The sequence below is a fragment of the Haliotis rubra genome, unplaced genomic scaffold, assembly GCF_003918875.1.
Source record: "Haliotis rubra isolate DU_JTF1 unplaced genomic scaffold, ASM391887v1 Scf454, whole genome shotgun sequence".
Classification (NCBI taxonomy): Eukaryota; Metazoa; Mollusca; class Gastropoda; order Lepetellida; family Haliotidae; genus Haliotis; species Haliotis rubra.
Genome location: NW_025767140.1, coordinates 609,978 through 635,673, shown reverse-complemented (window position 1 = coordinate 635,673; position 25,696 = coordinate 609,978). Strand labels below are relative to the sequence as shown.

General features: G+C 38.4%; 1 protein-coding gene across 1 annotated transcript in view; it reads left to right on the top strand.

Moving 5' to 3' along the window:
* Positions 1 to 25,396, top strand: part of LOC124290002 (dynein axonemal assembly factor 8-like) — an 81,741-nt gene extending 56,345 nt beyond the window's left edge. The window contains exon 27 of the mRNA XM_046726678.1: positions 24,424 to 25,396. Within this exon, the coding sequence (XP_046582634.1) occupies positions 24,424 to 24,516 (93 nt within the window). The 3' untranslated portion in view covers positions 24,517 to 25,396. The remainder of the gene's footprint in view (positions 1 to 24,423) is intronic.
* Positions 25,397 to 25,696: the final 300 nt, after the last annotated feature.

Sequence of the window (25,696 nt, the reverse complement as noted above, 5' to 3'; positions counted from 1 at the left end):
CAGGGCTTATAGATAATAATATAACAATACACCAGTGTGGTCAGTGTTTACAGCTTATAGATAATAAATATAACAATACACCAGTGTGGTCAGTGTTTACCTGCTGTGAGGGGCAGTATCGTACAGCTTATAGATAATAATATAACAATACGCCAGTGTGGTCAGTGTTTACCTGCTGTGAGGGCAGGGCAGTATCGTTGCAGCTTATAGATACTAATATAACAATACACCAGTGTGGTCAGTGTTTACCTGCTGTGAGGGCAGTATCGTACAGCTTATAGATAATAATATAACAATACACCAGTGTGGTCAGTGTTTACCTGCTGTGAGGGCAGTATCGTACAGCTTATAGATAATAATATAACAATACACCAGTGTGGTCAGTGTTTACCTGCTGTGAGGAGGGCAGTATAACAATACAGCTTATAGCTTATAGATAATAATATAACAATACACCAGTGTGGTCAGTGTTTACCTGCTGTGAGGGCAGTATCGTACAGGCAGTGTGGTCAGTGTTTACCTGCTGTGAGGGCAGTATCGTACAGCTTATAGATAATAATATAACAATACACCGCTGTGAGACTACTGATAGGTGTAGACTAACAGTTTGATTGCACTGGTGATGTGTAAAATGTGTCATAAGAACTGAATACTTGCTATAATACTCTACTCAATTGTGATGAAACAGATAAATTGAGTGAAATCTTTTATTCTTTCTGGGGTATATAAAATATACAAATTGACATAACAGATATCACATGTCTACAGCAGGTCATATTGGGAACAGGCAGGGAAAATATTCACAGACTCACATTTATCAAAACAGTCATTTCTAAATGAACCTGGTTATAAACAACTTCTCAATCGTTAGTCGGAAATAATTCAAGTGTTCTCTACTCATATGGACTGACTCTTGGAATAACATGACATTTTTGTGATATAGACAAATCTTGGGACTATTCAGAACTATCCAATAATATACGGACATGAGTAACACTCCATTCTGAAGTAATTATAAGTGTTTTACTTGGGTCATTTTGGGTAGGATTTTCAATTCTTTGTTACAGTTAAATCAAACTCCTCAAAATTGATTTAATTTTTATTCAAATAAAACCTCAAACACTTAATTATTCAAAAATACAAACATGCAGACTGAAATGTACTAATTGACCTTTTAATTGATACACAAGTAATTACAAGGGTGGGGGACTGTGTCCTGACCGTTACCACTTCTTAGTCACACTATGGATTGTGAAATAAAATTCATAAAAATCTTTTAAAGATGGCAGACACAGCTTTTACACAGACTTAATCAAACTTGAAGGTAAAAACTATCATCATGAATCTTGAAAGTGTTATTTTGTTTTATTTACCACAAAATGATAGCATTTTTCTAAAACATTATTCTGTATATAGCCTTCAGCAGGTAAAATTGTCTAAAATAAACATCTGCTACTAAGCCCAGAACATCTTTTGATGACACCAGCCTAAAGAGGAGTGTTTCATGTATTATCATGAATTAATTAGAGCAGTCAATTAACACCAGTAACGGTTAGGACAATAGTGGTAACGGTTTGGACAGGAATGGTAACGGCCTGGACATAAGCCTTAAACAGTTTAATTCAACATAGAAACAGGTAACATGAAAGGAAAAAAAATGATATCATTTACTTGAACTGATAACCCTATTTTGGACAGACAGTGAAATGTGTATTAGAAATTGTAACTCGTAACTAATATGACATGTTTTCTTCCATGTTGTGGTAACGGTTTGGACATTTGTTATATCAATATAAAACTTGTGAATGAATTTAGGCTTTTGAATAAAAACAAACTGTAGCTTCTAAAAAATAGAAAAACATACCTGTCTAGGTTTAAAATCACTTATAATCTAAAGAAGAGTGCAATTGGGGAACGAAATTTGAATGAATAGTAACGGTTGTGACATTATTGGTAACGGTCAGGACATCAGTGTAACAAACAAATGTTATCCCTCTAAAAAGTTGCACAAGATTAAATTCTGAAAGGTACTGCAACAACTATGATACTGTACGCATGGTCATGCTACACAGGCCACTGCATAGATATCATTTTGCTGTTGATATTATGGTGCAATATTAGTCTCCACGATATATACTTCTTTCATTCACTCGGATACTTTTAGCTTTTGTTAATAGTGAGATGGTAACACATATTTATCAAATACAAAGGCCCACATATTAGCACCTATCAATATTCAAAGTAAATGGTAGTCTTACATATCTCACAAAGTCAAAACAGACTACACCAAAACAATCTTTAAAGGTTGGAATACAATTAAGTTGTTTACCATTACTACATTTTGTCCTAACCGTTACCTTTAATTCATAAAGACTATACATCTTATAGAAAATAGAAATTTAACGTGATAAATTTGTTTTGGTTTTTATTATCAAAAGCAGATAGATAAGTAAATAGAAATTTATTATCACACCATAGAACATATTCTTAAAAATTGAAATTTATTAAAGAAATGTCCCGACCGTTAGTATTATTTGTCCAAACCGTTACTAGAGACTGTGTTTTTTATGCTACTACATCAAAACTCCTTTCAACAGTACAAGTCCATGCTTAAACTATCTTAACTCTTAAAGAAATTATAAATTTGTTATACTTCAAATATTAATGAATAACTTTTTGAAATGCAAATCATTTTGTCCTGACCGTTACAAGGACTGTCCAAACCGTTACTTTGCAGAATGGTAACGGTTTGGACAGTAACGGTCAAGACAATTTGTAAGTAAATCTTAAATAAAAAAATGAATGATCCCTAAAAGATTTCAAAGGACATGCCTTCAACCTCTTCCACTTCTGGACACGATATCCATTGAAATTTTAAAAAAAAGAGATACATATTTGACACAAAATACACTGGTAATTTATAACGGTCTGGACAGTTAAGGTTGACACATAACATTTATACTTATTTGACGGTGTCAGTTTTCTTCAAAATGTATTGAATCTCTTTATTTTATCTGCTGTCACAGGGGCTAGCTCAAACAGACACAGGAAGTAGTATTACAATCCAGCTCCAGGGGGAAATTATTGCAGGAATTTCATACACTGGTAACGGTCAGGACACAGAATCACAGGACAAGCATGTTACAATTGTAGAAAAAAACTTCTTTTAAGTTAAAAATAATTAATTTCAGTCTGAGTATGCTTGATCAATCCTAATTGGCATAATATGAATTAATTTGTTTATTTGCATTTATATTTACATTATTTGTAATCATTGATATTATGACCGTCACCGGATGGAGCAAATCTGCCAATTTTGACCCCAAAATGTGGTTAAGTATAAATTTCAAAATGACAAGACTAATGATATACTAGTAACACATTTACTGACTAATCAACATCTAAGTATGTTTTCTTGAACAAAAAAATCCTTTTAAACTCACAGATTTTTTTTTTATTCGGAACGGACAGAAAATCCTACCAATCTTGAAAATGACCCACTTATATTAATATCAGAGACAAATAAGAATAAAGGTTTGTCTCTGAGAAATCCTCAATATTGACATATCTATATTACTGTGCAACGTAATTTTCTGCAATGACCAATATTTACATATATTGTAACTAGACATTCAAATATTGCCAAACAACAAAGACATAATTTGACTTTTCTCCTCTTCCGTTAATGAGTAGATTGTATTAAACTGTGTAACAGCCCCTCACTGAACATGAGGTAAGAGTTGTGAGGAGGACACCCTGCCAGCAGACGTTCCACGAGCTGTTCAGTGATTCAGCAGCTACTGGCCGGTGTTCATCAGCTGGAGTCAGCTTCTACCACCACGGACATATATGTAATGACATTGGCTGTTTCTAGGCTTTAGGTAATCATCATAAACGTGTTTGCTCCTCAAATACAATGAGACAATTATTCTTCACAAGCCAAGTCATACTATATGTCGCCTTCGTGTTCACGATGATGCCTTTACACAGGCTGTGTTCCTGTGTCTGTGTTCAGGATATTGTGGGCGGTGGGGTAGCCTAGTGGTTAAAGCGTTGGCTCGTCACGCCGAAGACCCCGGGTTCGAATCCCCACATGGGTACAATGTGTGAAGCCCATTTCTGGTGTCCCCCGCCGTGATGTTGCTGGACTATTGCTAAAAGCGGCGTAAAAGCAAACTCAGTCAGTCAGTCAGGATATTGTACCCTATATATGCCAAGTTTGATCATGTCAGGATTCATGCCTATTTGATTTAAAAAGTTTAAAATTTCTATTTAAGGTCCCCAACAACTTATGCTGGTCAAAGAGTCAACCAATTGGGTTAGTGGTCAGTCTGTAACTTTGTTGCCTTGGTTTTTGTTGCTCTTAATGTCAATCACTGGATTGTTAGGTCGAGAGATAACTATACACAAATTGTGTCTGTCATAAAGATGAAATATTGTTGAGTGAGTTTAAACAAACAATATTGAAAAAATAATCAATATTGTTAAGAGTTCAGTACAGCACTCTGACATTACATCTTTGAAAAAATCAAGTTACTTTAGGAAATCTTTTGCGTTAAAACTTACAAAAGCAATAAACTTTTATGACATCATGATTGAAAAATCACTAACAAATTATCAGAAGTCATTAGGAGACAAATGACTATTGACTGGTTTATTATCAATCATAATTTTATTCCTGATATCTTTCTTCACACTGAACACAAACAGTGTACAAGACAGACAAATACAGCCAGGACCCTGACCTAAACAGTCAAAGATCAATGTTCAGAAATCTGGATCATTCAATGAATGCTGAAGGGCTACCAAGTCGATATTGATGATAGTGATTAATGAGAAAACTGAGTTGTGGAACAATCAACAATGTAGGAAATGTCTCATATATAAGTGGTATAGTTCACAGTATTGCAAGATTACTTTTTACAAAAACATCAGTCCGTGTGTTTGCCAGGGCTACAATTTATATATATATGAACTGGATAGTCAATATACAAAAACACTCTCACAAATATGGCATGTTGTTTAAATCCAGAAAAGTGATATATGTAGATGTGAAGGTTCTTGAGATCAGTGGAAGAATTTGAAAGTTTATGCTTTTCAAAGTCATACAAGTAATAATTGAGACAGTATGCATTTTAAACTTTGAAATTCAATTTCTGAAGAAGTGGAATAAAAGAGGAACAAAAATCAATCAGTAAGCATAAAGAAGGCCATGGTGGTAGTTCGCGACAGCCTTTGTTGTAATTTACAATTTTTTGTTGTCAATTTCTGTCACCATCTTGTCATAAATCTTAATCTTAGTTGGAAAATAAATTAGTTTGCCGTCTAGGGCAGAGATAATTGGCTTAAAATCTAATCAGCGTTGATCTAATTATCACCTAGGATGGAGATTGTAATTGACGTGCTCCTTTCCCAGATGCTGTCATTCATTCAGATAGCTAAAGCCGCTATATACCACAGCTTGCTAAAAAACAAGTTTACATAATTGACAATGAATGTGTTTGATGCCATTGACAGCATTATTCGTACCATCTATGTGTCATGAACATGTAAACAGAATTGGGACAGTAATGAGAAAGTTATAAGAAGGCAATATACTGGTAGGATTTATATAAAAATGTGAATGGAGTATTAAAAACTATCTTTTAAGTAAGTTTCTTCACTGAATCCGAATTCCATTCTGTCATGTTTGTACATAGTTTGATATTTGAGTACCAGGAAATACTATTCCGTGATAAATGAAGAATATTTGTAGGAGTTAGCTGCTTGTCTTATGTATTGTCTTAAAAACATATTTCACATAAAAGAAACTACAGTAAGTTTCGTTAGGTTTTGTTTGGGTAATTGATTTGTGAAGCGGGTATATATTTCTCTGCTTACCCTACCACCATTAAACGTACAGAAAACCAACAGTATTTCTCATCTGATACTCTTTGGGCAGTGGACTAGCCTGGTGGTTAAAGCTTTCGCTCGTCACGCCGAAGGCCAGTGTTCGATTCCCCACATGGGTACAATTTGTGAAGCCCATTTCTGGTGTCCCCTGCCTTGATATTGCTGGAATATTGCTAAAACCAACTCACTTATTCTGATACTCTTCTCCTCTACACAGACATATCATGTTGACTGACGAGGCTCAGACACTAGATGATGTACAACAGGTCAAAAGGCACTTGTTTGTGAATTTTAATTATGCTCATTAACACTGATAGGAAAATAATCTGCCCTGAGCTATGCTCACACTGTCGACCACTAGTTTTGTTGTTCCGTCTGCTGCAGTGTACATATTGCTTCAATGTAGCTGTGACATCTGTCACGTTAGCCATTTATAAAACCTGAGTCTTACAAACATCCTACTTAGTTCATCCGGCTTCAGAAGAAAATGTTTATTGAGCGTCAAAGACCACAAGAGTACAGTGTTTAAAACAAGGTTTTTACAAACATACAGGTGAGACAAATATTATACCATCTCACTAAAACATTTTGTGACATTACACAGGCTGATATCTCTACAAATCAATGTATGGCAATATATTTATAAGTTGAATATTCTTTGTTGCTTTGATTTTGTTCCTCATGGATACTTGTAATAGAAACTGCGAACTTAGTCTCCTGATGATCAGACATCATGGAATAAGTGAGAGGAAACAGTGTTCATCTTCATTTGTGTACTGAATAAAATTGTTGCATTGAAGGAAATAGTAACTGTCCATGTAAACGCTTAAGTCACTTCAAGTGTTACTCGGAGAGCTTGGTCGTGTCTTGTCCACTCAAGTGTTCAGACTGATATAGAGCACTGTAATGTCAGTATGGTAGTGAGTGCTTTCTGAGGTCATGAATATGTAGTTTCTGTGTTATTTTGTAAATTTGATTATGACCTGTAGCAAGTGATTGTGAAGTAAATTGCTGTAATATTTGACAGGGAAGTTGATTTCTGATCCGATTGTGAGTTGTGATTCCTATTAATGTTGAAATTCTGGAATCAAATTCCTCTGTTCCAAATCTCTTGGAGAGTTTTCTGCTTGTCAACAAATTACTTCTGATGACTATTTTCAATAGAATTAATTCAATATTAATTCATCCCACGTTTCTCGGCTCCCACTGAGAGTGAACCAACCCAAATTATTCACTCTCAGTTTTATAAAAATAATCGAGGCAAATGCAGACATGAATTACATTTTTAAGCTTTTAGCGTTAAAAAAAGTCTCCATCAGAATAAAAGAAATTTCCAATGAAACTATTGCTGTTTCTAAAGCGAAGGCTTGGATTGGAGAAATAGAATGGAGGTTGGCGTTTACCTAAGAACGCGCCCTCCTCGCTAATGGGGCTATGGTCTGAAGTGTATTTTGAGAGCAACTCTGTTTCCTCAACTCTAAACTGATGTACTTCCGGGGATCAATTCCTGCGTTGTGTTCTATAATGGCATCGTTGACCCAGCCAAAATAGCGTGAAGCACTTCAGTGTACAAGGCCATTGATTCAGTGAGAAGTTTTTCATCCAAAGGGTATCTGGAACTCTGCTTTAAATTTTCTTCTGGGAGTTGAAAGGAATAAGTGTCTGAGTTTTTGACTTGATGATCTGAAAAGATAATGATTAGAAAAAATTGTATTAAATTTTGCTATCAACATGTCAAAGAAATTATCTTGGAATTATTTTAGAATTTCTTTTGTTGAATGCGGCTAAGGCCTAACAAAGGACAGATGTAAGGAATAACCATGGACTGACATTTATCAATAGAGTAGTCATATATAAGAATACAATCTGAAGTTTTTACATGTCCACATCTTATATAATCATGCTTCATATTTACTTCTTATGTACCAGCACAGTTAAGAGACAAAACTAGAATCAGAATCTCATTCTGTTCACAAGCTGGAATCAGGCCATATATCACTGTTAGGGCTACAACGATTCATCTAGACTTAAATTCAATTCGATTTTCGATATTGGACCCTCGATTCGATCATTTTCGATTCGATTCTTCATACAAGTAAAAAACATCAGATTTCATTTAACTCTCAGAGTTGGCATTTTTAGCATGAAATCCATCGCCAACTTGGCGATGTCTACTAACAACAGTTGTCATTTTATTATCCCCTGCCGCGCGTTTAGCGAAGCGGGGGATATAGTATTAGGCTTCGTACGTCCGTACGTACGAATTGAAATATCTTAAGTACTGTTGACTGGATTCTTTTCATATTTGGTACCTAGGTTCATCACAGTAAAAGAAAGGTCCCAGTCAGGTTTGGTGACCTTGACCTTCATTTCAAGGTCACAAGGGGACTTTAACGTTTTACCCTTGTCAGCGAGATATCTCATGAACCGTTCACTGGATTTTCTTCATATTCAACACCTTGGGAAGGCGCAGGGCCCAGTCAATTTTGGTGACCTTCACCTAATTTTCAAGGTCATGGTGACACTTTGAAGATTTCAGCATGTTAAGCTGCATGTTAAGCTTGTCAGCAAGATACCTCAAGAACCGTTCACTGGATTTTCTTCATATTCGACACCAAGCTTCATCTTGAGAAGGTGCAAGGCCCAGTCGATTTTGGTGACCTTCACATAATTTTCAAGGTCACGGCAACACTTTGAAGACTTCAGCATGTTAACCTGCCTGTCAAGATTGTCAGCGAGATATCTCAAGCACAGTTCACTTGATTTTCTTCATAGACTTTCAAGACTTCCCTTGAATGTTTTTCAATAAGCAATTTCTTTATTACTATTTTTGCATATTTCATACACTAAGACATTCATGTCAAGGTCAAAGTGAGTCTAGAAAATATTTGTGCGTTTGAACAACTACAGAGCAAGAAATCAAGAGAGGTTGACTGGTCATGTTTTTGTTGACATTTAACTTCATCTTAAATTGCGACCCTCACTTTCATTACTTTTTAAGTTTGATTTGATAATTTGCGGCGGGGGATTATGTCACCTTAGTGACAATGCTTGTTATTAGCCCGGTGTCAACCAATCAAGTTTCACCATATTTCAGCGTTCGAAACTGCCCGAGTTGGAGTCAAAATTACGCTCTGGCTGTGTGGAAATAATTTAAATTTGTATTCAAATATCGAATCGAAATAGTGATAATGGTTATAGAAAATCAAAACTAAAGTGTCAGATTCGATTTTCGATGAATCATACTGAATGGTTGCGACCCTAATCACTGCTGGTCCTGAACATATTTGTTTTGTTTAATTTGATCTGACAACCAGGTTGAACTTGGATTTGTAATACATACAACATATGAAATATAGATGGCCTCCTTGATGATGTTATAATTAATACACACTCTACAAGATGTTCTGCTGGTTGTCCACATGTAAAGTGAAACAAGGTTGAGTGTCTTCCACTTCTCCTTCACATCTTTATTTCCACAGCATTCTGATCCATCATCTTGTAATGTCTTGGACAATGAGTTCTAGCAACGACTACAATCAAGAGTTGATAGTGCCAGCTGATTGCACAAGGACTGGGTTTTAGTACTTGCTTGCTGCAGGATTTTTCGCTACCATATTAAATTTATAGATTTAAAATTCTTTTTTTTAAATCTTTTCATACAGTGTGTGAAAGGTATTTTTATAATGGAAATATAAATTTTAAATGGTATTTTTATACTGATAATAACCTGCACTGAATTTTCTTACTGAAGTCACAGACGACAAAAGTTTAAATTTATTCAGTATTTGTCAAGGAGCAAGTAATTTAAACAAGATTTCTTGATGTAAGCACCTACATCAACATATACAAGTTTCTGGTGTGTTGGCCTGTTTTCATCAGTGCATTAGTTAAAATTACTGCAATAAGTGGAAACTTCTCCGAGATATGAGTCACTCAGGAAATAGAAAATGCCACTAGGTATTTGATTTAGTACTGCTTTTGATGTATGAATGTTTTCATTGCATGGTCTGTCTATGTAAAATACTGTGAAACAACGGAACATTGTGGCTTATATGTTGGTTCTATTTCATCGCCATAAACGTCTCCTATCGCTGTGTTCCCTTTCATTTGCACATCAAAAGAGGTGAAGTTTGCCGGAGTTCATCAGAAAATCACAGGATTATATTGGCTGGAGCCTCATGAAGAGAGGAGTGGTTTTAGAAAAACAAACACACTTGTACACAGTTAATCAAGCAAAAAGCCAATCTGCCTCAAGCAACAAATATATTTCTATCACCAGCCGGCTTTCGTAATTGCAGATTCCCGTGGAAGTGATCATTATAGCTGATCACAACAAACTAGCCCCATACATCGCTATTACAACCAACAAATGACATTTATCTTATTGTGTTTTCTTTCAGCTTTCTTCGTTATTCCGAAAGTTAATTCAATTCTGCTAGCGATCAGCTTAGACACATGACATCTGACTCCGAAATGCCTGTGCGAAAAACGTGACCTTGTCATTCAAGCCAAAACATAAAATATTGATGCAAATGTACTTAAAATTAGGCTCCACATAAAACTCTCATTCCTGGTATAACAGGGTTGCCTCCCTTTAATTGATTCCGACACAAAACAGACTCGTTCTGGGTTGTGTTATAAAGGACAAGATAATTAAATTTCAGATCACCAATGCATTTTGAGCTGAATGGAAGCATGATCCGAAAGAAGGTGCCGTTACGCGATTTATTTCCCCGCTTAATGACATCATCATCTTAGCGTTTGAGGAGATATTGAAAATATCAAATCAAAATTCATCATTATCATTAGCAGACCTCAGCATGACATGACAACGAGGTCGCATCCTCCTCTTTTCTCCTCCCGCACGAACCCAACACGGATTCCACAGCCCAATCCTCACAGAAATAGATTCACGATTTCGGTTAGATCAATACGCTCGTAAAAAATGTAATCTGTTTCTACGGTGATTCGCCATGCCCTGCCTGTTTCCCAGTTCTACATGGAAGAGCTATGGGTCTGAGTTACTACAAGATTATTGCAGTGGCAGTGTGTTAAATCTCCTACACACAAATTTGGTCAATCGCGAATAGCAACCAAGATGTATGGCATAATTTGCACTGCTTGTTTATGCACAGCAAATGAGTATTTCTTGGAAGGTTGGTTTGTGCAGTGGGTGAGAACATACAAAATGCATTAGCTGGGGGTGGGTCCACAGCTTCATTCAGCCTAGTCTTTTATTATGCGTAATTTTAAGTTTCTCAAAGCCTTCGGCACAAGTTGCTCAGGATATTTGAAATGCAGCTTTTATCAGGTCAGGCTGTGACAGAGCTTGTTTCTCCACTATTTGCATAATTCAGCTTTCATTTTCATCTTTGTCGTTTGTACTTGCTTTTTGATGATTGGTATTAATAAAATGAATCCTGTTTATGCTGTATGTTAGCTGCAACACTACAGTTCAGGGTCTGAAATTTGGTATGTTAATGAGGCCTCTAGGTTTTTCTTATGCGTTTGAAAAGAAAACACTTTCTCAAATGTCAGCTGGTGTGCAACTGTCTGCGATAGCTTCAAGCTTTTAAAAAGTATATATTCTTGCTTTTAAGAACATCTGTGATAATGTCAAACATATGAAATGTTTCAATGAAGGTTTTGAAAAAAATATTTCTTAATCTTTTTTCATGTTTCATATCACTGCTGTGTCATGTCAAGGCTATCTGACCTTATGTGTCATTTTACAGATATGTCATACCCAGTGTTTCTGTATGTGCTGGCTGTCCTGGTATCCCATCTTACCCGTGGGACATAACTTGTGGCCTATCTTGTCCTGGTATGAAGTCTGATCTCAATGAGATGGAACAGTGCTCAGTCAGGTGCTGGCTGTACTAGTATCTCATCTTACCCATTGAACTTAGTCTTGTGGCCTATCTTGTCCTGCTATCTCATCTTACCCATTTGACGTTAAGTTGTACCTTCTCATGTGATGGTAAGACCCTAATGAGATGGAATAGTGCCCAGTCATGTGCTGGCTGTACTGCAGTTTCATCTTACCCTTGGCGTGTGGACTTGGGTTCAAGTATATCAGGTCATTTAGCTGAAAGTATACAGAATAAGAACATCTAATTTAAGATGTTTATATTTTTCATTTCCTCAAGCTGATAATGAAAAAGGTAGTTAAGTAGGTGCAGGAATTATTAAGATGATTTTCAAATTTCAAATAATGGATTTATAGTTACAACAATAGGAAATGAGATGGTTGTTTTAACATTTAAAATATTTCTGGTTGATAGAATGAAAAAACACTGCTCTACACTTTTTTTCTATTTTCATTTTGTTTAAGATCAGCAGACTTATAAACCAAGTTTTTAAAAACATTTTTATTTTTTTCCAATGTTTTCTTTAGCTCGAATAATTTTTTTTAAATGGGCAATGCCCACATGAACCGGACTGGCTTCAATTAATCTGTGAAATCAGATAACTGGGTGCACATAACTGATGGTGATTTATCACAACAATAAAGAGCCTAAGGGAGGGAAGAGACATTTTTCAAGTCTGTTATTCCCTCTTCCATAAGACACAGTACAGCTCTGCTACACACAGAGCCATCATCACACATGTGCTCCGTCACAGAGCACTGCAGAACATCACCAAAGGGTATATCCGAATCTTTATGTCAAAAGGGACAGATTTAATCCCAGTTAATAAGTGCATGTGGTGATGTGTTGGCATACAGTACATCAGACGTTTAACAGCTGAATAGAATAAGCCATCTTCAAAGATCCACTGCTCTCTAATGAATAGTCCCCTTCAAGGGAAGAAATCGCATTAAGTCACTGTAAGTTCATTCCTTCTGCAGGTTTTGGAAATGGACTTCCTTGTAAACTATTTCATCATCTGGGCACAAGCAAATTTAATTTTTGGTTTAGTTTTCATTCTACTCCTGAAAGGTTCAATGCTGTTAATCCTTGTCAAGCATTATGTTGTAAGTCGACTCTTGTCATGATTCACAGTGCTCATGATCTCGTTCTTTGAAGTAGATGGCCTGACACTAGACATCTGTTCCTTTGATGATAATATATCACAGGAGTTATCAAATTATCTTTTTTTTGTTCTTTTTATTGATTGAAAAACATGAAATGGTCATATACAATGATGGGAAATGCCAAAGTCATTTGAATGTTTTCATGTTTCCAGACTGTATGATGGTGTAATTACAGACAAAGCTGTTCAGGACTACTTTTACCTCGTGCATATATATATACTTCTAATTTATGTTGTTCAAATGCTGTAAATTAATTATGCCACATTATATAGTTGTTTATGTAGATCTTTTTTATATTCTTCTAAATGTCATTCAGTACAATTGTATTGAAATCAGTGTGGCAGATTCAACTTTGTATTGTATATAGTTGTAAATATAACAAACATGTGAATCTCTTAAAGCTCTTGGCTCCTAACTTTACCAGCACACACAGGGAAACTGTAACCCCTTTTTGAATCAATATTCGGTAAAATGTGTCATTTTCAAACAATTGCAGTGACCCCTATTGTAAGATTTCAAGCAAGGGCTTTCAGTGTGACAGTATCTCCCTGCATGATGTGGCCTTATTAATTAAAACACGAGAGTTTAGAACCCATGCAGATGAGACCCTATAGTTAGATCCTGGATGAAACTGTAATTCCGTCTACTGTTGTGCCAGAGTCTTCTATTACCGTTGTTTTAGGGGGTGGTCAGGAAGGGGGGATTTGAACCCTTGTTCAATTATTAAATGAAAGTTACAAAATGTAATCTGCTACTTTCAATGTTTCTTCAATGCAAATTCAAGCTGTATTTTGTGATTAAGTGCTCCACGATTGCAGTTGTAAAAAATGGACTTGATTTTTATTTATTTCTTTGTTTGTTGTTAAATTAACTGCACTTAACTATACAAAACTATATTATTGGCATCCTGTAAAATAAGCCGGGACCTGACAGTCGAGTGGTTGATATATTGAGCAGTGATCCATATCTGTTGGAAATGATGGCTTGCTATCAGCCCAGTCACCAGCTTCATCCATTTAGTCCCACCCTTGACCAGCGTAGGCTGCTGGGAACCTATTCAAATCTGAATCCTATTGGGTCTTTGTCTTCACCCTTGTGATGATGTAATCAGGTTCTGAAGTCAGACCTATGTTAAAACACCAGTACAACGTATTGGCAAAATGATGCACACTGTAATCTTAGGGTAAACATTTGGGATCTTGGGGATAGGATCATTTTATGATCATGATCAATTTGACAGAAAAATGGGAGAAATGAAATTTGCTATTTTTTCCAAATTTTCCAATATGGTATTAGTTGCCTTCAAGGAACAATAGTAACATATGACTTGCCAATCTGCTCTTATGGATGACAATATTTCAATTTGATCATCCGCTGAGTCAGTTTTACATTACTGTCTCTTTATACCCTCAAATTATTTCCAGTTCCTTGTCACCACTAGTATCAATAGCACATTTATCTTTGAGAGGCATTTAGAAAAGTGTTAAATTCTGATGTTACAGTGAGCTGTCAAGTTGTTCATACACATCTTGATCTTACATTTAATCTTGATCAGAGGCATTTGGCGGAGAGTTTGGAGCAGTAAAAAGGAAGGAACAATTTGAAATGTATGGATGAACAACTTGATTTATTTACAGTAAAAGAGCTGTCAAGTTGTTCATACACATGAAGTTTGTTATCCTTGTCATAGTCATACATTTAATCTACATGATCAGATTTCAGGCCCAGCTTTCAGCCAATACAGGACCAGGGTTGGCATCTCATTGAGGAAATGTCTCCCAAACATATGGCAGTCTCGTAAAAAAATAATACACATTTTTGAGAAAGGTCATGAGGAAATGGTACTTATATTTGATAATATGCCGTGCTTTTGCATTTTGTCTCTTTGGAGAGGGTTATGGAAAAATGTACAAGGACATTGGGGGGTATGTAATATGACAATCATTAGGATAGGGACGTTATTTTCAGCAGGTTAGTACATCAATAGCCTGTGACCCACCCCTGTGATGACAGGTAATGATGGCCAGCCTCACAGACTTGAACTTTGACCAGACATACACGGTTGAGTGTTAGAAGACATAATGATGGGATCAGTCTCATGTAATCAGTAATGCATACCAGAAATATTAACTCAACATTTTGTACACAAGAATGAAACATTCTCTATTTTTCTGAAATTGTGTTCATGTAATTATACATAATAGATTTATCACCTTTGGGGTATTTTTATCAACTCTCAGGTTTACATTGATACTCTCGAAGAGTAATTATAATTAAGGAATTAACAATTAAGCTTGTACATTAAAGTATTAAGATAATGTCGAAAGAAAATTAAATTTAAAGCAATAATGTGAATAGAATTAAAAGCTTTCCCCTCACGGTTACAGCATCTTTTTCTTGACAGAAGCTGAGGGTTATCCTACAATGGGGCTGTCTCTCCATGTGTAAAGCCCAAGTCATATGATATTCCTGAGCTATTGCTGCAATTAGTTTCACATATTTTCACCCAGTCCCTAAACCAGACCATACCAGCATCAATGAAAATATACTGCATCATTTAAGTAGGAATTTCCTGGCCCAAAGAAGACACAAGTTGGCCAATGTAGTTTTTTAGCTCCAGGAAACCCCTCAAAACCAAGCCGATTACACCAGCACTAAATCAAATCCAAAACCATGTAATAAATGCATTAGATGGCCAGTGTTTTGCTGGTTTATGAACAGGACCTAATAAACCTTACTGCTTCATGTATTAATAAACATATCCCTTCTGTCCTTGTTTTCTAATCGGAACCGGAGGACAGAGAAGTGAGCTGGCTTCAATCTCAGGTCCACTCCGTTATTACCCAGGCAGAATGGTTGCAATAATCAGCTAGCCCGAGGAGTGTTACACTGATATTGGCCCCGATTCACGGCACACTGGCTTTCTCAAGTCCTACCCTTCCTGCATGTTTGCTCGTTGTGGGTTAAACATGCAATCTTGGGGTGTATGGAGATGAAATGAAAACAGATGGTTAGGTGAGCTGCAGAAATGATTAGCTCTGGAAAGAAGGACCTTGATTTGGGTAATGACACTTTAGGGACGGGGATGGTGTTTGTTGGCAAACAATAGAGTAGCAGAGATTAGGGAAGCTGACAACAAACGGCCTTTGTTCCATTGCTGCTGGTATTGTATCCTGTAAACGGGCCTAGTGCCTGATAAACACTTCCATTGTTTACTAAAGAGCCCTCTGATAACTCATTTTAGTTTTCTGTCAGGTCCATTCCTGCAATTGTTACTGCTTTGAGTTGATTAAATAATATGCAAATGGCTGATCGTCCCATGATCCTGCAGTGTTGCATGGTGGGATAGCCTGCTATATATTCAGAGTTGATCTGTTACGGCAGTTGGATGGTTCAACATTGCATAAATTTTACCAAATATACTGGAAAATTGGAATAATTATTATCCGATTCTACAGCTTAAATTTTGAACGTTCAGATAAGGGTAAAATGGACACAACTAAAATTCCTCTTCCTCCCTGACTGATTAGTGTCAGTCACAGTGAATCCTGATATGTCGCTGGTATATGTTTTGGATGTTCTGAGTAATATCCAGCAAGTTCTTCTTAAGAATTATAGTTGTAGATCCTTTCACCAAAACAGGCCGCTGTGATAGAAACAATCTTGTGTAGTCCTATCTCCTTGGTACAATGCTGTTCACTGTGAAACATAAAGTCCTTATTCTCTGCCTTACTTCAAACAGCTTTGTCAAGTTTTGCTCTCACTCATCTCTGACACTCACTCATTTTTCTCATTTGCGAAACAGTTTCAAGAGTGTTATTTGTTTTTTAAACAACCTTAATTCCCTTGCTTACGTTATTGATTTCGTATATTATCATGTGCTTGCAAAATGTTTCATTGACTTCCAAAGAAGATATTGTCATTCATTAAATTATTTGAAGATTAATAATTCATATGTTCCCCAATGTCAAGTGTTTGCACTAACTGTGTTAGTTTCCGTGTCACTAACAGTATGACAAATGAATGCTTGGATGGTTAATCCGGAGATTGAATATGGGAGAGAGAGATGCAGACAATTTGTGCTAAATTTTGATTTGAGTAATGACAGAAATTTGTAATACTGCCAGTAGCAAAACTTTTTATTCCCTTATGTGTGTAGTTAAAAAAAGTCAAATATTTTGCAATCACACACACACACCAACTCAAATTATATTTTTTGTTTCTTTAAATTCTCCCACATGAACTACCAAACAAAACCACACAACTCAAATCATTTTTAAATTGAATTAAAATTGAGGAAGCAATTAAAATGAGGAAGCAACTGATTGACACATTTTTCCAAGTAGAAAATAACCAGCAAAAATGTTTTAAAAAATTGAGTTACAGATTTTGAGTTTGTAAATGCTTATGAGTTGAGTTAGCTGTCATATCCTCATTGCTTCAGCTGATGTTAGTTCAGGCTCTGTAATACACTCTAAGTCCAATCTTTAACATTACACTGAGGTTACCTTAGTCACTTACGATCACCTTAGTGCTCTGTAAAGATCTGATAGTAAGACCTGTAAAGATCTGACAGTAAGACCTGTAAAGATCCGACAGTAAGACCTGTAAAGATCCGACAGTAAGACCTGTAAAGATCTGACAGTAAGGATCCGACAGTAAGACCTGTAAAGATCCTACACTAAGACCTGTAAAGATCCGACAGTAAGACCTGTAAAGATCTGACAGTAAGACCTGTAAAGATCTGACAGTAAGACCTGTAAAGATCTGATAGTAAGACCTGTAAAGATCTGATAGTAAGACCTGTAAAGATCTGACAGTAAGACCTGTAAAGATCCGACACTAAGACCTGTAAAGATCCGACAGTAAGACCTGTAAAGATCTGACAGTGCCTCCATGAAAACTGTGTCAGGTGAACCCAAGGTACTAGTAATTGCCCAGTCGGACAGAATGATGCACATGTTCTTCATCTTGAATCAGATGTCAACTTTCGTATGTAATATGGGTTTATTATCTTTATTGCCTCTATTTGGAATGAATGATTTCAATGAAAGAAAACTCCCAGAGGACGTAAATATTCTGAAATATCCACAACAGATAATGTCAGGGTCCTCAATGTATACATTTTAATGTACAGTGCTCAGATACGCTGATATGTCTGCTTTGTGCTTTGATGACTGCTGTGTGCTTTCATGACTGCTTTGTGCTTTGATGACTCATACAAAAAAAATTGAAGTAGGTGTCTATGCAGGTGTCCACGGATTTGTATGCAGAGATATGTCTTTTAGGAGTAAAAAATTGGATTTTGATAACATTCCCAGATTCAGGGAACACCCTCTAGGAAGCTGTCATTGTTGCTGGGGACCAGTTCTGGGAATCTGGTAAAGTTGCATTTAAACAACTTAGGGGACTTTCAAAAGTTGCAATTTAACGACTAGGAAATATTGATAGATTTGCATCAGAATTATTCTAGAAACTGTCCTTCTTGCACCTAAACATCTCGGGAATCTTCCTGAAAGGGCCCAACAGCTATGCTAACCAGTTTCCTGAGGCTAGAAAGTTTTTGTAAGGAGTAGTAAAAGTAACAAAAACGTCGTTTTACTTTCTAGTGTATATTGCCTTTTATTTGTCATGAGTGAGTGTCATGGCCAAATAAATGTTCAGGGTCTTTAGAATGCTTAGTATGTACAGCAGCACGATGATATCAAAAATATGAAGATTTGGCATGAAAATTTTCATTCAAGCAAGGACTAGTTAATTATTGTCCACAAGCATAGAGCAAGAAATATCCAGCTGTTTCCTGCTGTGTATAAGATACTCTCATAGTCACATGAAAGAGGCTAAAGTAACCTTTATAGCTGCATGATGAGGGTTTGGGGAAAACTTCTGTAGGAATTGTCTGAAGAGTGAACATTTTATGTAGGTTCACTTAGTGTGTTTGACAGTTTAACGTTGAAGATGTCCAATATACAAGTAGAAACCGAAGCTCTTCAACAAGTGTCCTTAGATGTTGTGTTTATTTGGGTGACTGAAGGGTTTTAGGTTCATTTGCTTTGCTGAGTAATTATCTCCTAAAGTAATAACTAGTAGAGACGTCCTTGGGTTGACCGAAGAGCTTGTTCTCCAATGTAGTTATGGTTATTGAGGTGGAGCGTGTAGACATTGTCAAGTGGAGAAGGCCATAGATCTACACAAGATTCTCCGCAGGGATACAATGTGTAATCCCATCCTTGTGTCCCGAGCACTGATATGGCAGCTGAAACTGGGTGGGGTGGGGTGGGGTGGGTTTGGTGGGGTGGGATGGTGTAGCTGTACCAGGACAACTGGAAGTTGGTATGTTTCTCACTGAAGCTGAATGAGTCTGAGCCAAGCACGACCGCCCTGGAGCAACAGCCTCAACACTGTGTCACCGACATCCCTTGCTGGCTGAATGCTGTATTGAGTAACTCAAGTTATGAAAATTCAATACAAATTGTAATGCCTTGACAGTCAACTGACAGCCAGCTAACCAGTGATTTTGAAGAATTTCAAAATACCAGAATAATTACTATTAATTCCTCCTCACTCCCTTTTAGAGACTCGTTTTAAATTACAATGATAGAAAGGGTATCAGCTTCCAACTGCCGTCCCTAACACGTTTTACCAGAATAAATTGCTCAAGTCAGGGTTCACAATGATCAATTAATTGATCCCTCCCCTTTCAATGCTCATGAATATTCATGTTCACTTTCTGTGAGGTAGGAAGTGACAATTTCCGGCAATAACTTTGTTACAAGGCATGCACGATACACAACACAACACATACTAGAATTAATGCAAGCCAAATTATGGGAGCTATTAATCAAGGAGCTATTTCATAGTGAGGCCCTGTAAGGGTGCTGGTTTTGTTAGACATAAATACATAGCACATCCTGCCAGTTTTTCTGTTCTTGAATTACAATATGGAGGATAGGTTTTGACTGGGTTTATGTTGAGTTCAGAAATTGTTTTTGTGTATATTTCAATGAACTTGTTAGCAGACAACCCAAACTGGACCTCGTTTGCAGCTTTTAGGCTAACTTATTCATCCAGTACTTCAGAATTACTTTAAGTGTCTTGTTACTTAATTTCCTCCGTTAACACTCCAGGTTGATGAATTTTTTAAAAAGTTTTTTTCTGAGAAATGCATGATTTCTCATGTAATCAAGTGGAAAGTGATTACATGAGATGTTTAGGGAAACTTGTGAAAACTGATACTACTTTGGTTATAAAGAAGAATTGCATTTTGCAGTTGTCAGTCAGTTTTGACAGTTAAATTTCCTGTGACATATCACAGCTAGGTTCCTGGTATTCTGTTCACCTGTGTATCTGTGACACAGGGGATATCAATAGCCATATCATGCTGCCTGTACACGGAAAGAGAGATTTGACTCCTATTGTTGGTGTTTATGAAACATATAACGGAATTGTTTATTGACATGATTTTAATAGCCAAAACAATTGATTCTTTTGTTAAGTAACACCACACACACCACACCACACCACACCACACCACACCACACCACACCACACCACACCACACCAGACGCCACGCCATGCCACGCCACGCCAAACACCACACCAAACGCCACGCCACGCCACACCACACCACACCACACACCATGCCATGCCACGCCACACCACACCACACCACACGCCACACCTTTGAATAGGGGTAGTGGGGTAGCCTAGTGATTAAAGCGTTCACTCGTCACGCCGAAGGCCCGGGTTCAATTCCCCACATGGCTACAATGTGTGAAGCCCATTTCTGGTCCCCTGCCATGATATTGAATATTGCTAAAAGCGGCATAAAACCCCACTCGCTCACTCACTCACTTACCTACTCTTGAAGATCTGGGTTAGAATTGGCCTTCGGAAACCTATGCTTGTCATAACAGACAAGTAACGGAATTGGGTTCTCAGGTTCGTTGATACATGTCATCTTATCCCAACAGCTCATGCTGTTGATCACTGGATTGTCTGGTACAGACTCAAATATTCAAAGGCCACAGCCACATAGCTGGATTGTTGCTGAGTGCGGTGTTAAACATCAAACAAACAACCCCACCCCACCAAACCCCACCCCACAACACCACTCTCAACCACACCCCACCATGCTCCACCCTAACCACATCCCAGAACCCTCCACCCCACTACACTATACCCTACCATACCCCACCACAGACCACTCTCAACCACACCCCACCACGCTCCACCCTAACCATATCCCGGTACCCTCCACCCCACGACACTATACCCTACCATACCCCACCACAGACCACTCTCAACCACACCCCACCATGCTCCACCCTAACCACATCCCAGTACCCTCCACCCCACTACACTATACCCTACCATTCCCCACCCCACCACAGACTACACTCAACCACACCCCACCACGCCTCCACCCTAACCACATCCCGGTACCCTCCACCCCACTACACTATACCCTACAATTCCCCACCACAGACCACTCTCAACCACACCCCACCATGCTCCACCCTAACCACATCCCAGTACCCTCCACCCCACTACACTATACCCTACCATACCCCACCACAGACCACACTCAACCACACCCCACCACGCTCCACCCTAACCACATCCCGGTACCCTCCACCCCACTACACTATGCCCTACCATACCCCACCACAGACCACACTCAACCACCCCCTACGCTTCCACCCTAACCACATCCCAGTACCTCCACCCTACTACACTATACCCTACCATACTCCCACCACAGACCACACTCAACCACACCCCACCATGCTCCACCCTAACCACATCCCAGTACCTCCACCCCACTACACTATACTCCTACCATACTCCCACCACGCTCCACCCTAACCACATCCCAGTACCCTCCACCCCACTACACTATACCCTACCATACCCCACCACAGACCACTCTCAACCACACCCCACCACGCTCCACCCTAACCACATCCCAGTACCCTCCACCCCACTACACTATACCCTACCATACCCCACCACAGACCACTCTCAACCACCACACCCCACCACGCCCACTCTAACCACATCCCTGGTAACCTCCACCCCACTACACTATACCCTACCATACCCCACCACAGACTACACTCAACCACACCCCACCACGCTCCACCCTAACCACATCCCAGTACTTCCCTCCACTACCCACTAATACACTATACTCCTACCATACCCCACCACGCTTCCACCCTAACCACATCCCAGTACCTCCACCCCACTACACTATACCCTACCATATACCCCATCACAGACCACTCTCAACCACACCCCGCCACGCTCCACCCTAACCACATCCCAGTACCCTCCACACTACACGACACTATACCCTACCATACCCCACCACAGACCACTCTCAACCACACACCCCACCACGCTTCCACCCTAACCACATCCCAGTACCCTCCACCCCACTACACTATACCCTACCATACCCCACCCCACAACACCACTCTCAACCACACCCCACCACGCTCCACCCTAACCACATCCCAGAACCCTCCACCCCACTACACTATACCCTACCATACCCCACCACAGACCACTCTCAACCACACCCCACCACCCTCCACCCTAACCACATCCCGGGTAACCTCCACCCCACTACACTATACCCTACCATACCCCACCACAGACTACACTCAACCACACCCCACCACGCTCCACCCTAACCACATCCCAGTACCCTCCACCCCACTACACTATACCCTACCATACCCCACCACGCTCCACCCTAACCACATCCCAGTACCCTCCACCCCACTACACTATACCCTACCATACCCCACCACAGACCACTCTCAACCACACCCCACCACGCTCCACCCTAACCACATCCCAGTACCCTCCACCCCACGACACTATACCCTACCATACCCCACCACAGACCACTCTCAACCACACCCCACCACGCTCCACCCTAACCACATCCCGGTACCCTCCACCCAACGACACTACACCCTACCATACCCCACCACAGACCACACTCAACCCCTTTCCTTTATTCAACTGTGGGCGACTCTGCCGTTCTGTTATGTAAGCATGCCCTGTAATTGTAATTGATGGTTGTCTGTGTCACCACAACCTAATGTGACTGACATCATGATAGTGCAATGGAATATTCCCCATGACTGTTTCATTTATACTGTCAATAAACATGTTTTCAGTAGTGCCACGTCCTGGTACTGAGGATTCAGTTTCCAGACATTTGTATTTCTATCATCTGGTAACACTATCAATTACAGATAAAGTTTCCAGGGTACAAATACTCAATAACAGGATTAACATCTGCAAGTCTGGAAATACAGGATATCTCATGTTGTTGGAACAGAGAAACTTGTTGTTGCTGATTCCCGATTCCATGCCTATGAATATATAAATTGAACCAGTGGATGTTTTAACCGCACATGATTATATGAAAACAAAGAATGCTGTTAACGCTTAACATTGAAACTGGATCACAATAGCTTATAAATATTCCAGAGTGGAACAGACGAACCTTTGACTGAAAGGTCATATTTGGTATTACAGTTTTTCAGTAAAGTACAGATTCTAGTACTTTTGGGGATTGAGTCCCATCTGGGATTCAAACCCACCATCTCAGAGAGACTCACCTAATCACCAGCATACAAAGTCAGTGATCTAACCCACTCAGCCAACGTGGCTTCCATAAAAGTGGACATCAGACAACTAGTAGTCACATACTTTGTGTACCCCTCTGACAAGTGTATATTGGCATGGCTCCCTTGGCCAAAGCTATGAATGTTTTAAATATTTACTCATTAATGACCAATGATCCCTGATATGTCCTGACGTGGGCCTAGATTTTCGAAGCTCTCTTAGCGCTTAGATAGTCGTAAGTTGATGTAAATGTATGGCACGTACGACTATCTTAGCGCTAAGAGAGCTTCGAAAATCTAGGCCCAGGTCAAGTGCTGTCTAAAATCTCAGGGCTTTTTTTGAGAATGGAGACACCAGTTCAAACTAGTAACCACTATGTTGATGTTTTCCTTGTTTCATTTGTGCCAAATATTATTTATATTTTTATTTTGTCATGATTAAAAGTTTTTTGTTAAAGCTTAATCAAGCAAAGTAATTTTGTTGTGTTTTATTTATACATAAAGCGATTACTTGCTTGACAACGACATTAGAACCTATGACGAAACGTCGCCTCCACAGAATAAAAGAAGTTGTATATCCATAATAATTGTCATTATTCTTCATCAACTCAACTTCTAAAATGCCCATCAATTATGTCGATTATAAGTAGTTTATTGTTACAAAAAACTTCTTGCAATACATATCGCAATATATGCTTTCACATCGCAATATATTGCAATATAAAAATTCTCTGCAATACCCACCCCTAGATACTGGGGACCTGTTCTGGCTCCCATAGGTGTTATATTATATGAAACATCACAGGAGGGCTTGTATTTACTGATATGTTTCTCTTGTTTCAGTCTCATCAGCTGCTGACCTTCTTCTTTGACCACCTCATGCCAGGGAGTCAGCTGGACATTGTCCATCTCAAGCCAACATCTCACCATTCTTAATCCACAACAAATATAGGACATGTGTGTACACCAGTTCCCTCCGAAACACAACTAATAAATGAAGAAATGCAACTCAAGACCTTCCCAGGAGACCCAAGTGTCAAGAAGATACCGCAAGTCTCGATGCAGGGAAAATCTTTACATCTTGAGGTTCCTTTTTATATTTGAATGATTTCAGATGGTTATTTAACATTTTCTCAATGTGTGACACAGTATGAGACAATATGATAGTCAGGACATAATACAGTGTGCCACGACTGCTGATTGGTCGGTGTAGCAGAGGTCATGAAGCCAAAGGGGAGATCACTCTGTGTGAAGTATTATAATGAAAGCACTCATACTCAAATTCCGTCCTTGAGCTACTTTCAGATATTAATGAAGTGTTATTGCCAGTGTAAGATGCTGTAAGTGATGATCTAGAAGACATTATATGATAACAGTCCACAAGCGACCTGGCCAAGCCTAACCAACATGATTTATGAAATTAGCAAATAGTTTAGTAATCATTATAAAGGTAATGTATGTTATTCTATTGCTTGCATGTTTTGGACTTAAAACAACACTTGATGTATTGCAAGACAGAAGATGTGTCAAAAGGGTTGATGTTACAGGTTTCCATGAAGATATGGATAAATGGAAAATCTTTGACCCAAGCTGGTGTATAGTGTAAAAATCATTTTGACCCACTGACCTGTTCCAAGCTACATTTAAAGTACAAGAATTCACATTCAGTGATTTAAGCCATACTTTTTCATTTTATCATTTTGAAGACTAATGCCTGCAGTTGTAACAAAGGAAAGGACTGAAGAAGACAAAATTTGTCTTTGAGAATACCAATATTGACAAATTTACAACTTTTTTATTCCCAGAGTCTGAATCTGTTAGATATATACACCACAAACCAACATAGGACTGGTAAAAGCATCAGTGCGACTATGGACTTATCTTTTGGAAGTGACTGGCAAGCTAGAGAGCCATGACAGATGATGTCGAATGCTGAAAAAAGAGATGAAAAATTGTATTTCAATTTTGAAATCCTGTAAATCTGCTGTTCAACTTACACAAGAAATCAATGTGGAATTCAGATTCTTTTAACTTTCATGCCAATAAAGAAAACAGGTGGGAAAACAATAGCTAATAGATGGATATTAGTAATACATTTTCATTTTCTTTATTCTGA